Consider the following 14,614-nt stretch of genomic DNA (forward strand, 5'->3'; position numbering starts at 1 on the left):
GTGAAAAGAAAGCTCACTGCTATATATTTGGAAACAAAGTGCTTCTAACCGATGAGGCGATCGTTGCGAACGTGCTTGCATCGGATAGCGACAGTGACGGCTACGACGGCAGCGCTGATGGTTTAGGGCAGGCTGCCTGAACATTGTCCCGCGGGAGGTCCTGTAGACGATTAAGTCCCTCATGAGCTTGTTTTCGTGAGGGACCTTCCACTTCACTACATGGAGCACCTGAATGCCTTGGAGAAGGATGTCGGCAAGCTTCGCATAAAGCAAGCAAGGCTGATGGACATGTGGTTTTCTCGTGCAAGCCAGTGGGAAGTACATGGCGAGATGCTTGTGGCGATCTCGCTCCAGTATTTCTTCTGGATTTCTCAAGCTGAGATTCTGCCTTGGCAACCTTCCCGCATTTTAAAAGGCACCTTTTGGGTTCACCAAAGCGATGCCTCGGCGCGGCTAGTATGTCACTTGCCGCCCATGACCCCTCTTTGCACTTGTTATAACAGTGCCACTCTTGAATGCCAACAGCCGCGGCGTGTTAACAATGTGCGACCGGAGCACGCAGGAAGCAGAGTTAAACAGTTAAATGAGTTAACACAATCAGAAGGTGGTGGGGAGGAGAACAGGCCTTCCCGCCATTATAATTTTCTCGGAACAGCTGCGTCATCCCCGATCTTGATTTTTTTTTCATGCAACCCGGTTATTACAATTATCAGTTAGAACAATGTAATTTTCTTGGCACTTGAATATTGTTATAAGTGGGTTCCACTGTATAGTGTTCTGGATCACGCGTGCCTCGCACCTTTTCTTGTTCACACGGGATCTAGCGTCTGAAAAACGTATACGATCGCAGTCTGCAGCACGGAACGGCAGCGCGTATTGGAAACGTGCAATATGCGTCCGATGGCAGCGCACTCTGAAAAAGATAGGCGAAGATGCTTATCGCAATAGGATTGGCGGTGATAGCTGCAAATGTTGCGTGCAACAACCCCGGAAATGATTTGCTGGTACCGAAATGAGAAATTGAGCATGCCGGCATTTTCATGTGAGGTGGCCAGGCGAGTATTGCAGTGAAGCTGCTGTGGCAGGCAGCTATATACTGTTCTCGATCGCGCGTGCCTCACGCATTTTTTTGTTTACGTGGGACCTAGTGACCAGAAAACGTTGTGTCATCAATCGCAGTTTGGCAATGTACTGAACGTTGGTGCCGAAAAATAGTGTTTTCCAGGAACTTATGAACCGGTAAAAAATTAGCGTAACTCTATTGGGTTATTTTTTTGTTCTCGATTGCAAGCGTTGGTGCCGGAAAAATGTATGCAACGGGTATCAACGAGGTTCTACTGTACATCTTTTTTCCATGTATAAGCCGCACCACCAATTGCAACACCTCAGAAAGAAAAAAAAAAAAAGCCACGTGCATAACCGGCAGAAATAACTGCATGCAACGCCCAAATCTTTGTAAAAACAGTCTGCATTCACCAATGCACAAATCGCCGATGTCATAATCTTCAGCCAGCAGCTCTGTTCCCCACCTCTTCGGCAACGCTGATGGTGGAGAACTTTGCCCTAAAGGTGGTTTCACAACAGTGTGGCCCCCTTGCCACTGCTGTATATAGATTTGCATAGACACAGCACTCAGCCGTAACTTTAATGGCCGACATCCAGCGAAATAGATCTGGCCAGGCCTAACAGCCACGGCAGGTGCAGCGGTGGATGGTAAACTGTCGTGGGAAGTTTGCCGCTCATCAGTGATCATCAGGCCCCAGATAATGCATGCAGGCTAGACTGAAGACCGCAGAAGTGATGAGCATGCCTACCAAGTTCATCTGTACGCTTACTGAGCAAATGTGAAACGCTCCCGTGGCCTCAAATACTATAAAATATTACTATAAAATTTGACACTGTAGCACAAAAGTTAGCAAGAGCCTGTAAGAAAATTTTCTGTGCTGCTGTATTTGCAAGAAATGTTGAACTTCTATTTTTGCATGAAAATATCTGAAGAACGGAACTGTGAAAATAAACTGACTTTGGTGATAAACATGTTTCCTATCTTGCAAGTAAAGAACCAACCTTTATTTGATTATTCAACGTCTGACACTTGGTATCAAGGTTTTATGCAAATGCCACAACTATTCTGAGTCGAGCCCACCTATAATGGCCGCAGTTAAGCAAACGCTCGGTTATTACAAACGAGGATGGTGCTATTGTCAAGATATGTATTATGGCAATGACACTGCATCTCAGATACAATGAACAACAGTGGCTGCACAGCTCGGTTAGAATGAACGTGGACATGCTGTAAAATCGACCACACTATTTAAGAATTTGCACTTTCTGCAGGCATGGCGATAGAAGACAGCTTCCCAGCATCATGACACACGACCTCCCCCTTTCCTTCACTCTCCCCTCCCCACCCATTTCCAGGAAAGAAGCGATAAAAAATGAAGCACTGGAACCGCACGACGACGACGTGTTGGCACTGTCTAGTGGTTCCCAGCCAGTTGTGTGGCATGCATTCATTACCCAATCTGTGTTCCACATTGCGCACTGCTACCGAAAGCAGACAGTGTGCAGTTGACGCGTTGCTCGTTTGTACAGTTGTTACTTTCTTAGTGCATGTGGTTTGCACTAGCCTTGTCAGTGCATTTTTACAATTTTGTGAAGAATCGGAGGCTCCAAGACAGCTGCATCGCAAAATTCGGAGAGCTTCAAATCCACCTAGTGTGATGGTGGATTGTGCACAGTGTTCAACTTCAACTGCGAAAAACGAGGCTGTCAGCGTCGCAATGAAGAAAGCTATTCTTAATTAACTTGCTCCATGAGCAAAGAGCTGTCACTCGGTAAGAAATACGGCCTCAAAAGTTAGACCATTTCGACAATAGCCAAAGACAAGACAAGATTTTAAGTCCAAGTATTAGTGCTGACCAGACGACAAGAAAGCACCATTGGAAAATGACCTACGCGGATGTTGAAGATGCGTTGATTAAGTGGTTTGTTGACATTCCCATCAGTGGACCACTGATGCTTTCCAAGGCAAGAAGCTTTGCTTCCCTCTTGGACTTTCTCGATTTCAGCCTGGGCAATGGGTGGCTGCACTGGTTTAAAAGGGGCCTGAACCACTCCTCGGGCTTGGTGAAATAACGTAGTCAGTGGGTAGCATACACTGCTGTGAACATCTCAGCCAAGTTTTGAAGTTGTACGCGGTACGCGGAGCTCGCAAGCAAATCACCTTTCTCTCAAACGCTCTCTTTTCAACAGAAGGCCCTGTCCTCGCTCTCTTCTAGATGCACTATTTCGTCATTAGATGCACTATTTCGTCATTCCCTTAGACGGCTGCTATTGGCTGATAGCTGGCATCAAGCTGCAGTCAGCTACCTGGCATAGATACCGCGGCCGCCGCGAGGTGCCGCCACGAGTCCACCATATCGACAAGACTGCACTCTTCTACCAGATGCTGCTATCAAAGGCCCGTGCCTTTAAATTAGACACTTGTGCTCGTGGAAAACACAGTGAGCTTCGCGTTACAGTCCTGTTGTGCACAAACATGGACAGCAGTGACCAGCGGCTGCCATTTGTCATCGTGAAGTCTTATAAGCCACAGTGCTTTGGGAGTTACTTTCACCTTCACCACAAGCTATTTGGGGAAGGTGCACTGGTCAACTTACCACAATGAATAGGCCCTGACGTATATTGTTATACCTGAGGCAGATAGACGTGTACATGCCCATTTTCCAGTTTACGTAGAGCATCAGCTTCTTTAACCTACTATATAGTATACATTTCAGCGTGACCGTACTGCTGCACCCAAATAAAACTGTGCTGGCTATATATAGTCTTGAGGGGCGGGGGTATGACTGTAACAAATGATTCGCAGCACACTTTCGCTTTTTTCCAGTCAGCAAGTGTTCCAACAGTGGCATGATTGGCATGTGGAAGCTGTCCAATCATGTGGCTTCCATCAGAAAGTTCTCCCAGAAGCTGCAGAAAGTGAAAGTGCAGTACAGGAGCACATTTCTTTGGAGTGACACCAAGGTCGACTACTTCTACCCATCAGCCACGGCTGGTGAGGAACCGGACTACTTTGGCACTTTTTATAGGGAAACACTATACTTACTGCACTTAGCACTGATCTTGTCTGGTTTCTGTGCAAGCCCTGAAAACACTTTTGCAGCACCATGGTGCAAAAGGCAGTTGTAAACAGGCAACAATGTGAAACAGTTTAAGTGATACTGGCAGCTGTTCATTGTCTACTATGTTTATCTGCCAAAGGTTGCACAGTTATCTGAAATATTCCTTTATTAATCTTACCTTGCCAAGCATAAGGCTCTTATCCTGCTTCCAACTAGCTACAAAAGCACTTGCATAACATATTTCATGTAGACTTACTTTTACATATTGGCAAAGAAAGGTCACAGAGGATCCTTGATGCCAGATAATAGATGCTTTCTTTATGACTTGCTGAATTGAAATGGGCTAATTGCTAGGCCGTGCTCACAACCTTAAACAACTAAATCCGCTCCCCCAAATTTCTGCTTTAGGTTTTCGTTGTGTATGAGCCACACCCCCAACTTTAGGAGGTAAAAAGTGCAATCATCCTGTGAAGGAAGCAACGAGCTCAGCTTGGCAATGCTAAGCTGTAGACGTAGTTGTACATCAGTGTGCTTTGATACAGTCACTGTCATCTATCTTGGCTTATAAGAGTCTGTAAAATATATTTAATTTGAGAAAACAGGCACTTTAGGGTAGAACTTTCATTTGCCACCATTCCATGAACCACGTTCTGTATTCCATGTTGAGGTTGTACAAGCCTCTACGATTCTATACATCCTGTTCAGCAAAGCTTGTTGCTGCAGTGAAACTTAACTCGACTGTTTGCCGTGGCAGCTGCCCTGTCGACACAAGTGAAAGCATACCATCTGTTCGGCGGTGTTTTGTGTGAACACTCACCACGCGGCACTGCCATTTCCCTGCAGTGACATTTGCTGCAGTGACATTGGATTTTTTGTCTGGTATTGCTGCAGATGACATGCATGTCCAACTAAGTGCACTGGTGATGTCCCCAAATGCAATATTAAACTGCATGCATGGCGAAATGCAACATAGTTGCAGAATTTGAGCACAAATGACTAGGTATGTCAGCCATAAGAGTCATATTATACAGGGTGTTTTTATTAGTTTTTTCCTGCGCCAAATTTTAAAAGGTTGCCTGTGGCAGGTGGCACAATTACTCAATGAAGCAACCATTACTTCTACAAGAAATTGAAATGCTTAATTGAATAATTAACATAATTTGCTAATTAATTTTGTAATCAATTTCCTTACAGCCCATATTTCAATCTATGGATTGTAGCTAGTGAGTATGTAAGGCATATCAACTCGGAAAGAATTCTGGGGATGCCATCGGTTTCGAGATATGTGCTGTCAAACTTACAGTAAAGTACACTGTTGTGCCACTTACTCTCTTAAAAAAAAAACACTTTTTATGTATTGAAGCATGAAAGAAAAGGAATGCCAATGCATTTCGTTGGACACTTCAAATATGTCTCGAAACTGGCATAGCCCTGAGAATTTGTCCATAAGATGTTAATTAGTGCAATTGCTAATTATTCAATGAAGTGTTCTGATTTCTCGTTGAAGTAATGGCCGCCTCGTCGGTAATTTAGTTCAAAGGTTAGGATTGTGCTGTCTTGCCAAAGGCATTTTTCAAAAAATTGGTGTAGCTACAAAAAACACCTTGTATATATGGCGCATCTGTTTACGCACTATTTGGGACAGCTTCATGGAACTGTGTCCACCTAACAGGATTTCACATGCTTGCCGACATTGTTCTGCTTCTTTTAAAGTACTATGGCCGAACGCCGTTAAAGCTAGAGATAACGAAGTTGTTAAAATTGAAAATCAGCAGTTTGCTTCGTTATATTGAAATTCAGCCTTCTATACAAATAAGTAGTTTCCGATGGATTTTCCTTACATGGAAGGGGCCACAATATCTTCCAAATTACTGGGCAGTCGAAAATACCAAATTTGAATGAGAAAGAAATTCATTTTGTTGAACTTCAGAGTTGGCGATGAAAGATAAGGTTTGATGCCATGTCGACGCCATCTTCACATCAGCAGTACAAAGCGCTGGCCGCGCTTTCATGTCCACTCCACCCCCGTGGCTGATAATGTCGCCCACAGTGGGACAACGCTATCATGAAAAGCGCCGGCAGCAGGGAGTGAATGCTTCGTCTGCCTCTCGCTTCAACATGTCTCTGAAACTTGAAACTACGCAACATCCAGTACTAAATGCGCATTTAACAGCACACATGATGCCGCACCATCTCGGCACGCCTACTCTTTGCACACGGGGCAGATTACCTCTCAAATAGGGCACACCGACAGCCATGCTCAGCCACAGCTGTGCTGGAAAAGAAAACACATGCCAGCCTGTGCTCGTCTCCCCCCTCCCTTAACAAGCGCTTCATCGGGTTGCTGCAAGCTTGCTCCACTCCCCCCTTTCCCTTTGCTCGTGTGAGAAAATGGCACTCAAGCCACCATCCTTCTCAGCTCACCATCGCATGCTTTCACTTGCACCCAAAGCAAGTGAAATACAGTGTGTGGAGCGCAATATATTATTGGACTTGTACTTTACACCGAACAGGATGCTGTTCTGATTCGATAGTCGTTTTTGGTCGCAGCGCAATTTTAAAGGTGCGTCCACAAGTAGCAGCTTGTAATTCAGCCATTTGACCATCTGCAACTACGGAAGTTTCCATTTATTGTCTCTATCCCTTGGTGACGGCAGAGAAATTTTGTTACATTGAAATTGTGTATGAACACACTTCGTTATACAGTAAAAGCTCATTAATTCCCAACTTGTTCATTCAAAAATTTTGGATAATTCAAGGTAGCCGCCACAGTCCATCCAACAATATGTTTAAAGCAATATGTAACGCATCCCGCTAATTCACACTAAAATCCATACCGCCACCAATAATTCGAACTCCGCGTCATCGTGGATGGGCAGTGCGCAAGAGAACATTGGCAACGCTGGTGTCGCTGCGCGGACCGCGCAGCTTTGCTCGTTCAATCTGCGGCCCTTTGTTTAAGCCCGACTGGAGAGAGATGTGTTTGCACCTGGCCAGGCAGGGCCAATGCCTCTGTTGCAAGTCGGTTCTCTCCCTCTCTCACAACGCGGATGCGGCGCTGCATGGTTTTTTTTTTTCAAGTTATATGTTGGAGGCTATGCACTTTCTCTACGAGGTGTTCTGCCGAGAAGCGGCATCAGGTAATGTCTAAAACATGGCAGCCATGACTTTTATCGGGGCTCACAGTACCAAAAAGCATTGCCTTCAAGATTCGTGGTTGTTACTCAAAAGAAAGCATCAGGATACTTCTTTGGACGCCACCTATACGTACGGTGTAATCCAGCGGCGTGCAGCCGGTGCAGCTACGAGAGTACGAAGGAGACCAACGCTGCAGCAGAGAGAGAGTGAGTGTGTGATTGTGAAGAGGAACAGGCACTATTTTCTGCAGCCCTTTAGGGAGCACGACTCACGCCTTCAATCGTAGCAGGTTGTGCGTTACGCGAGTGCATTTTAGAGCACAGCTTTTGTTCCCGTGGCGAGCGTCGGCAGCGCTTCTTCTCTCCTACCTCCATTTTCTCCCGCTTTCCTCTCCCTGTTGACGCTGAGCCATGCTCCCTCGAGGACTGCAGAAGATAGCGCTAACCTTTCCTTTCTCAACACAAACCACTTCTCTCACAGCAACTTGAAGGCGCTTTTATAGTCCAATGTTTTCGGCAAGCGTCGCTTGCAGCCAGTCAAGCTATGATGCTTGCACTGCGTCAGGCGAAACGTCGTGCCATCTATACTTCGAGGCGCGCGCTGTCGGATGCTCTCTTTGGAGCATGCGCAGAACGATCCCCGACCCGTGTGCTGCTTTGAACGGCTGTCTGCAACAGTCTGCAAAGTGGGGTGGGCACCTTTCTTTTTTTCCCATGCATGCATTAAGAGTCTGCAAGACGAACGCACGGATGAGCAAAAACCCTGTTGGCTGTGCCAGTGTGTTGAACTATAGACATTGTTCTCGCCAGTGTGACGTAGCATGTGTGCGCTCACGCTACGTTGCACTATATACGCGCCTTAACTGAGCAACTTTTTCTGACTTTCATTAGTTCGAATTTTGTATAATTCAAGTTTTCGTAGCATCCCCATGGAATTCGAAATAACAAGCTTTTACTATATTAAGGTTCTAAACATACATGGTGTTCTAAGGACAAGAATTTGTAGAAAGTTATGTAGTTATAAGTTATATAGAAAGTTACTTATAGTTATATAGTTGTAAGTTATACAGGTAGTTACACTTTGTTATATTGAAAATTTCATTATGTTGAAGTTTGTTATATCAAGGTTTAACTGTGCGTGAGCCACACCACTAACTTTAGGGGAAAAGCGCAATCACCCTATGAAACAAGCAACAAGTCCAACTTGGTCATGCTAAGTTGGGTACCACACTTGCAGCACAGATCTTGTGGCAGGCTGATGTGCCAAAATTACAAGATAGAATCAGCAGAGTACTTTTTATCTGAAAGATGCAAAGGGTTCAACAGCCAAGCATGGGTGTTGTGTGTGTTAATGTGATCACTGTGTATATCATAATTATCACTTGGCACCTGGAGTAGCGTGCCATGCAATCAGCGAGGCTATATCTCCAGCATATCATTAAAGCTTGTACCTCTCTCTCTCTCTCTGCCAAGATGTTATAGCCTGCGGTGACGACACTGGGACCATCTGGCTGTACAACATTGGAAAAAAGGGGGCAACACTGGTGAAGCCCATGGCCAAGCTTGCATGGCCTGATAAACTTGCGTGCAGCGATCAAGTCTCCGTGACAAAAAAGAATGGAAAGGTATAATATATAAAGCGTTAATTAGCAATTCTGACACATTTTCTGCTCACAGTCAGTGCCAATCTAAAGCTGTTCTGAATAACTCTTTTTTTAGAACAATATTTCCTGACATCTTCAACATGTTTTTTTCCATTCGATAAAAGTCCAATAAAAAAAAAAGCACACTGGCAAGTGTTAGAGTATTCTAGATAATTTACTATAATACTTGTTTTTATGAACAAGTTTCAGTTTTGGTACACAGGAGTTGGATGCATCACGATGTCATGATAGATTGGCTTACTACGCTCCCATGATCACTGAAAATTTCAAACACAAGCGCAGCCAGACGAAACTCGCATAGCATTTGTTCACTTTTTCATGTGCAATGTAATCATACCTTGTCTTATCGCTGCATGGTCTTAGCAAATTTTGATCCTGGTAACACACAATAATGTTGATGCTGCATTTCAAGACCAACTGTATATCAAATTACACACCTTGCAATTTCCAGCCTTATCACTTGGTAATGCCATATTTGGGTTGTTGTTTCAGAGCACTCTGGCAGTGCTACAGACGTCACGCAGAAGAGTAACTAAGTATTACTGTGCGTATTATTATTAAGTATTACTGTGGGACAAAGGAATGACAAACACAGTAGTGCAAGGGCATTTATTGTGTCTTTTATACACTAATGCTTGCTAGCCGAATTGCTATCCACAAAACATGCCGATGGGTGCGTGACAAATCGAGGAAGCCCGACTCACCGCGACTGGATAGTGAGTGAATATGTTTGCCCCATGCTGGACACCAATGCCTGGTCATTCACACGTACAGTCACGCGAATGGTGGCGCTTTCAAACAAGGTCTCGTAGAAGCATGGATCGGTGCACGCGCTGAACGTTCGTGCCACTTGCGGACCCTGAGCCAAAGAGGAAGACCCTACTGCCTGTCACGCCCGACTAACCCCATCGTTAAGTGGTGCTAGCAGCACAAGACTCGCTCCATCTCTTGTACTATCCTGCAAGCAGACCGACCGCAGCCGTAAAGCCACGCGGCGAAGCCGAATTACAGGAGACAGGAGCATGTGGGAAAACAACATATCAGGGGACGCGCGAGGGTCGCATGCATCCCCACAACTGCTAGACAAGCGGGCTCCATTGACAAGCAAACAGGATCACATCGCTTCCACACCTGCTTATTCTCGTAATAGAGCTGTAAAGCTTTTCTTTTTCTTTCTTTTCTATGACGTTCATAGACTGGTCAAAGTGTGCTCTCAAACAACCACTTGAATATGCCAGATGTGTGCAGTGTACCTAAACTTCGAAAGATATGCCAGTACATTAAAAATGAGAATGACGAACCAAGCTTGCATCGCGTCTTTCATGTACATGATATATGTTACTTTTTATCTGAAAGACTTGTGGGATAACATATTCAACAGTAAGGCATGGGTGTTGTATTCTTTTCAATGCCATAACAGCAGCCCTTGCAAAAGATAATCAACATTCTATGGCTTCATAGTGTACGGACGTTGTTTTTCTATTGAAGTTTGTTAGTTTGCCATTTACACGGACACTCATCGTTTGATGTGAAAAATCTGACATCACATTTTCGTTTATATTTTCAGGTTAATACAAATTCAGTAAGGCTAAGTCCTGATGGGGACTACATGGTAGCATGCACAGATATCAACATTGTGTGCATATGGAGGATCACACGATAGGTCACCATGGTAAGATCTGTTTTGCTTGAAGTGGTGCGTGCATAGATAAGAGGTCTCAATTTTGTTTCAGATTTTAGCAGAAGATTCCACTATCACCAGATCTTGCATCAGATGGTGAAATCAAGATTTTATCCAGCACATCATCATATTCTCTTTTAGTCATAAAACAAAAATAAAACAGCACAGGCAGACATTTTGGCTTGCTTGCTTTATTTTCCTGAACAAGGAAAAACAATACTTTGCAAAAGAGGAATATTGCACGTGCTTCGCACGAAGAAATAACCATTTGTACCACAGTTAATACATACATCCTCCGAAACAACATCATGGAATGAATAAATGCAAAGAGAGATCGAGTATCCATACATTAAACAAACAGCCTACAGGTAAATGTAAACATTGCACTTCTTTAGTACTTTTGGCCATAAAAATCCAGCTCTTGCCGCTTGCTTTCCCTCGCCTACAGCCTGTGCTCAAGGCACAGCAGAGTGAGCTTGATCAATATCACAAAAACTGTTGGGATTGGTATCACAAGAACTCCTGGGTCACGACTAAGTATGATACTTCTACTAATAACAAAATGATATATAAAAAAATTCGGTCGTTTGATGTGTCAACAATACTACACTGTTAGGCACCAGGCTTAAATTTAAGGAGATTTTTGCGTGCAGGTCAATGCAAACAACAGTTCACGGAAGGCCTCAAATCCAACATTAAACGTGGACATCAGTAGCATAAGCTAGTAGTAACGCATGGGGAGCAGACAGTCACACTGTACGAAAATATAACCTTTCTGTCTAAGCTGAGTTGTTCCCGTACAAAAAAAATTGAAATGGGACGACACACCTCCACGTGACAGTAGTGAGTCTTTATGAACAAGGTGTTGCATATGCGACCTCCCCGTGCATGCCGACAGCCGTGCATAATTTTATCAAAGAGAGCACAGCTATCGCAGAGTATATACCAGTTTTGTGCAAAGCACAGGTCGTCATGAGATACATGATTCTAGGCAGAGTTCTCTTCTGCCACTCGTTACCAGTAGAGATGGTCTATTCCGCGAATTATATTTGACAATTATTAACATTAACATACACTAATCCTACCGCAATCAGTCTATTGCTAATCCTATTTACAGTCGGAGTGGCAGCCACCCATGTGAAGTCTTCAGCTGACAGCTGCCTTAATCTGCAGAAGAAAGTAAGAGAAACAAGGAATGAGAATCAGTTATTTATAAGATCGAGAAAAAACAAAAACATGCAGGTAAATTCTTGGGTACCTTACGAGCATATGTGCAGAGTGCTTTAGATGAGAAATGATAATGTTCAGTGTTAGTTAGAGTGTTATGTTTCCCTGTTATAAGTCGAACCCACTTACAATATTGAAGTGCCAAGAAAACCCTATTGTTACGTATAACCTATAATTGTTATGACTGGGTTGCATGAAAACAGCAGAGGAAACAAACATTCAAACATTTAGACAGGAAAAAGCATAGTCGAACCCACTTATAGCATAGTAGTAGTTTTAACACTACCAGGATGTAACAATGAACGTGCGTGTTCTATGACTGTATAAACCGTTTACTACGATATTCCACTGCCGCATTATTGGCTATCACAATTAGATCTGGGTGCCAGTGCCAAAAATAAAAGGTATGTGAAATCCAGGAAAAGAAAAGAAAATGTAAGCCGCTTTGCCTCACGCTTTTTCGTGCCGCGCACCCCGCTTCGCACACCTTAGTTGCTCCTCTCCAGTCTTTTTCCCAATATCAGTGAGTGGATGGAAGGGAGAGAGACGTGACGAAGGCGTGCATTGCCGGGTGCATCGTACAAAGGAGGATGTGGCAATATGGCTAGTGATCGTATTATTTTTTTCCCCAAAGATATATTTATCTTTCATATGATACTATCGCTTTTGCATGATTTGGCATAGAACACTCATGTGTATACAGCTGACAGCGTTTCTGGCACCGTGGCAAGTTCATTATTTTCACACAATGCAAGGAATGCTGTTGGCCATACACTTTGATGCATCTGGTGCTGAGTCGCACAAAATCTTGTAAAAGAGATATAGCATCTTCGAAAATGGCCGCTTGAGAATACCACCCATGGCCCATGTCCTAATCCTTAAAGGGACAGTAAAGAGAAACACTAAATTCATTTAGTTTGTGTTTGTGTGGTTTATTCCTAGAAGAAAAAAACGAAGGCCACATGTCCTTATCTTAAATTTCGCGCAGATACGCCTGTGCCAGTACATCAGCGCAACATCGTGGATATTGACGTATTTTTCTCATATTTTGGCCATTGTGACATGGTAAAAGTTCTCAAAACATGCAATATTTAGTTTTTGGCTTCTTTAGAATGCATTGTAGTCCATCTTTACTGATACAATATTAACTAGGCCCAATAATTAAGGTGCCATCGACACCAATGACTTCACGGCGATGGTGCGGATGCGGAAACTTCAAGGCGACGTCACCATCCATACGATTCTGCTGCCTTTTCCAGCTTTTTATGCTTCTTCTGAAGGTAGGATGGGTCTTTTTGGTATTTCAGAAGTGTAGCTTACTTGGTTCAGCTCAACATGCTTTTCTCTTTAGTGTCCCTTTAATGACACTATGTTACTACTGGGTAATGCACCTTTCTCAAAATGTAATGACACATATTGAGCTGCAAATATTTTCTCAACATAGCACCCACAGACAGTAATTTAAGGTTAGCTATGCATCTATATTAGCTGCATTCGTTCTTTCCATGTTTGTCATTGCAGCACTACATACTGTATTAACTTAACCCATTCAAAACACTGTCCTAAAACAGCTCGGTTGTTTTATATTGTGGTTTAACAGGACGTCTTGAAAACAGCAAACCGCCCTGACATGCAACAGCATGCTAAGGCAGGTAACTGTTTGTACTCACTCTTATGCACAGTGTCAATGTCAACATTGTTTATGAACTGTACAGCCCATGCAGCATGAACAGGGAAAAAAAATTAAAGAAAGGTATAAGCTAAAACAAGCAAAAGTTGAGAATTTTAGTGCCGCTGTTCTGACAAGTCATAAGCCAACAAATGCTGACACCAAGGACAACATAGGGGAAATTACTTGTACTTAATAAATGAGATAAAGAAATGATAAATTAATGGAAATGAAAATGGATGAAAAAAAAAAAAACTACTTGCCGCAGATGGGGAACGATCCCACAACCTTCGCATTTCGTGTGCAATGCTCTACCAATTGAGCTACTGCGGCGCCGTTTCCCCATGCACTTTCTTCAGTATTTATGTTTCCTAGTAGAACGCTGGGAGTGTTAGCCAGCGCCACCACTCACAGACCTTCATTTCATTTATTAAGCACAAGTCATTTTGGTGTCGGTGTTTGTTGGCTTCTTATGATATGACCAATAAAAATCGGGCCCCTCGGTTAACCCCCTTTCTTCTCGTTTATTACATAATGAGGGTCTCTAATCTGGCAACATTGATGCCTTCAGGTAGCATGTGTGAGTTTATTGAAAGGATGTTCCACATCCGCCGCCAAGGTCTGTGAGTGATGGCACTGGCTAACACTCCCAGGGTTCTACTAGGAAACGTAAATACCCAAGAAAGTGCATGGGGAAACAGTGCCGCAGTAGCTCAATTGGTAGAGCATCGCATGTGAAATGCGAAGGTTGTGGGATCGTTCCCCACCTGCGGCAAGTTTTTTTTTTCATCCACTTTCATTTCCATTAATTTATCATTTCTTTATTTCATTTATTACGCACAAGTAATTTCCCCTAGGTTGTCCTTGGTGTCAGTGTTTGTTGGCTTATGATATGACTAATAAAAATCGGGCCCCTCGGTTAACCCTCTTTGTTCTGATAAGGGCATTTCTCAAGTGAGTCTGTGGTTATACGAGCACGCACAAGTAGTGGCAGCTGCCATAACTATAAGTACCATTACCATTATTATCACTATCAGTAGGCAGGTGCCATTATAATCGGTATTGGCCTTTGTTATTGCCGGTACAGGACACTTGCTATGATTGGGTGA

At 43.6% G+C, this 14,614-nt stretch overlaps 2 protein-coding genes and 1 non-coding gene across 6 annotated transcripts in view; 2 read left to right on the top strand and 1 right to left on the bottom strand.

The window, feature by feature from the left end:
* LOC126546214 (leucine-rich repeat and WD repeat-containing protein 1-like) overlaps nucleotides 1-10,784 on the top strand; it is a 34,639-nt gene extending 23,855 nt beyond the window's left edge. The window contains exons 12-15 of the mRNA XM_050194375.3: nucleotides 3,893-4,060; nucleotides 8,738-8,889; nucleotides 10,496-10,600; nucleotides 10,662-10,784. Of these exons, the coding sequence (XP_050050332.2) occupies nucleotides 3,893-4,060; nucleotides 8,738-8,889; nucleotides 10,496-10,591 (416 nt within the window). The 3' untranslated portion in view covers nucleotides 10,592-10,600; nucleotides 10,662-10,784. The remainder of the gene's footprint in view (nucleotides 1-3,892; nucleotides 4,061-8,737; nucleotides 8,890-10,495; nucleotides 10,601-10,661) is intronic.
* The window catches only part of LOC126546246 (inositol polyphosphate 5-phosphatase K-like), a 35,333-nt gene continuing 31,499 nt past the window's right edge, over nucleotides 10,781-14,614 (bottom strand). For 3 of the 4 annotated variants that reach the window (XM_055062582.2, XM_050194404.3, XM_055062585.2), the window contains one exon: nucleotides 10,781-11,776. Coding sequence is in view for 2 of the 4 variants with exons in the window: in XM_050194404.3 (XP_050050361.2) it covers nucleotides 11,756-11,776 (21 nt within the window). In the remaining 2 variants the exon portion in view is untranslated. Of the gene's footprint in view, nucleotides 11,777-13,506; nucleotides 13,544-14,614 lie in introns of all 4 variants that reach the window. The other variant, XM_055062592.2, reaches the window with a different exon arrangement.
* Nucleotides 14,208-14,280, top strand: TRNAS-UGA (transfer RNA serine (anticodon UGA)). Its single transcript has one exon. It is a non-coding gene; the product is annotated as a tRNA-Ser (tRNA).

The sequence above is a fragment of the Dermacentor andersoni genome, chromosome 3, assembly GCF_023375885.2.
Source record: "Dermacentor andersoni chromosome 3, qqDerAnde1_hic_scaffold, whole genome shotgun sequence".
NCBI lineage: Eukaryota > Metazoa > Arthropoda > Arachnida > Ixodida > Ixodidae > Dermacentor > Dermacentor andersoni.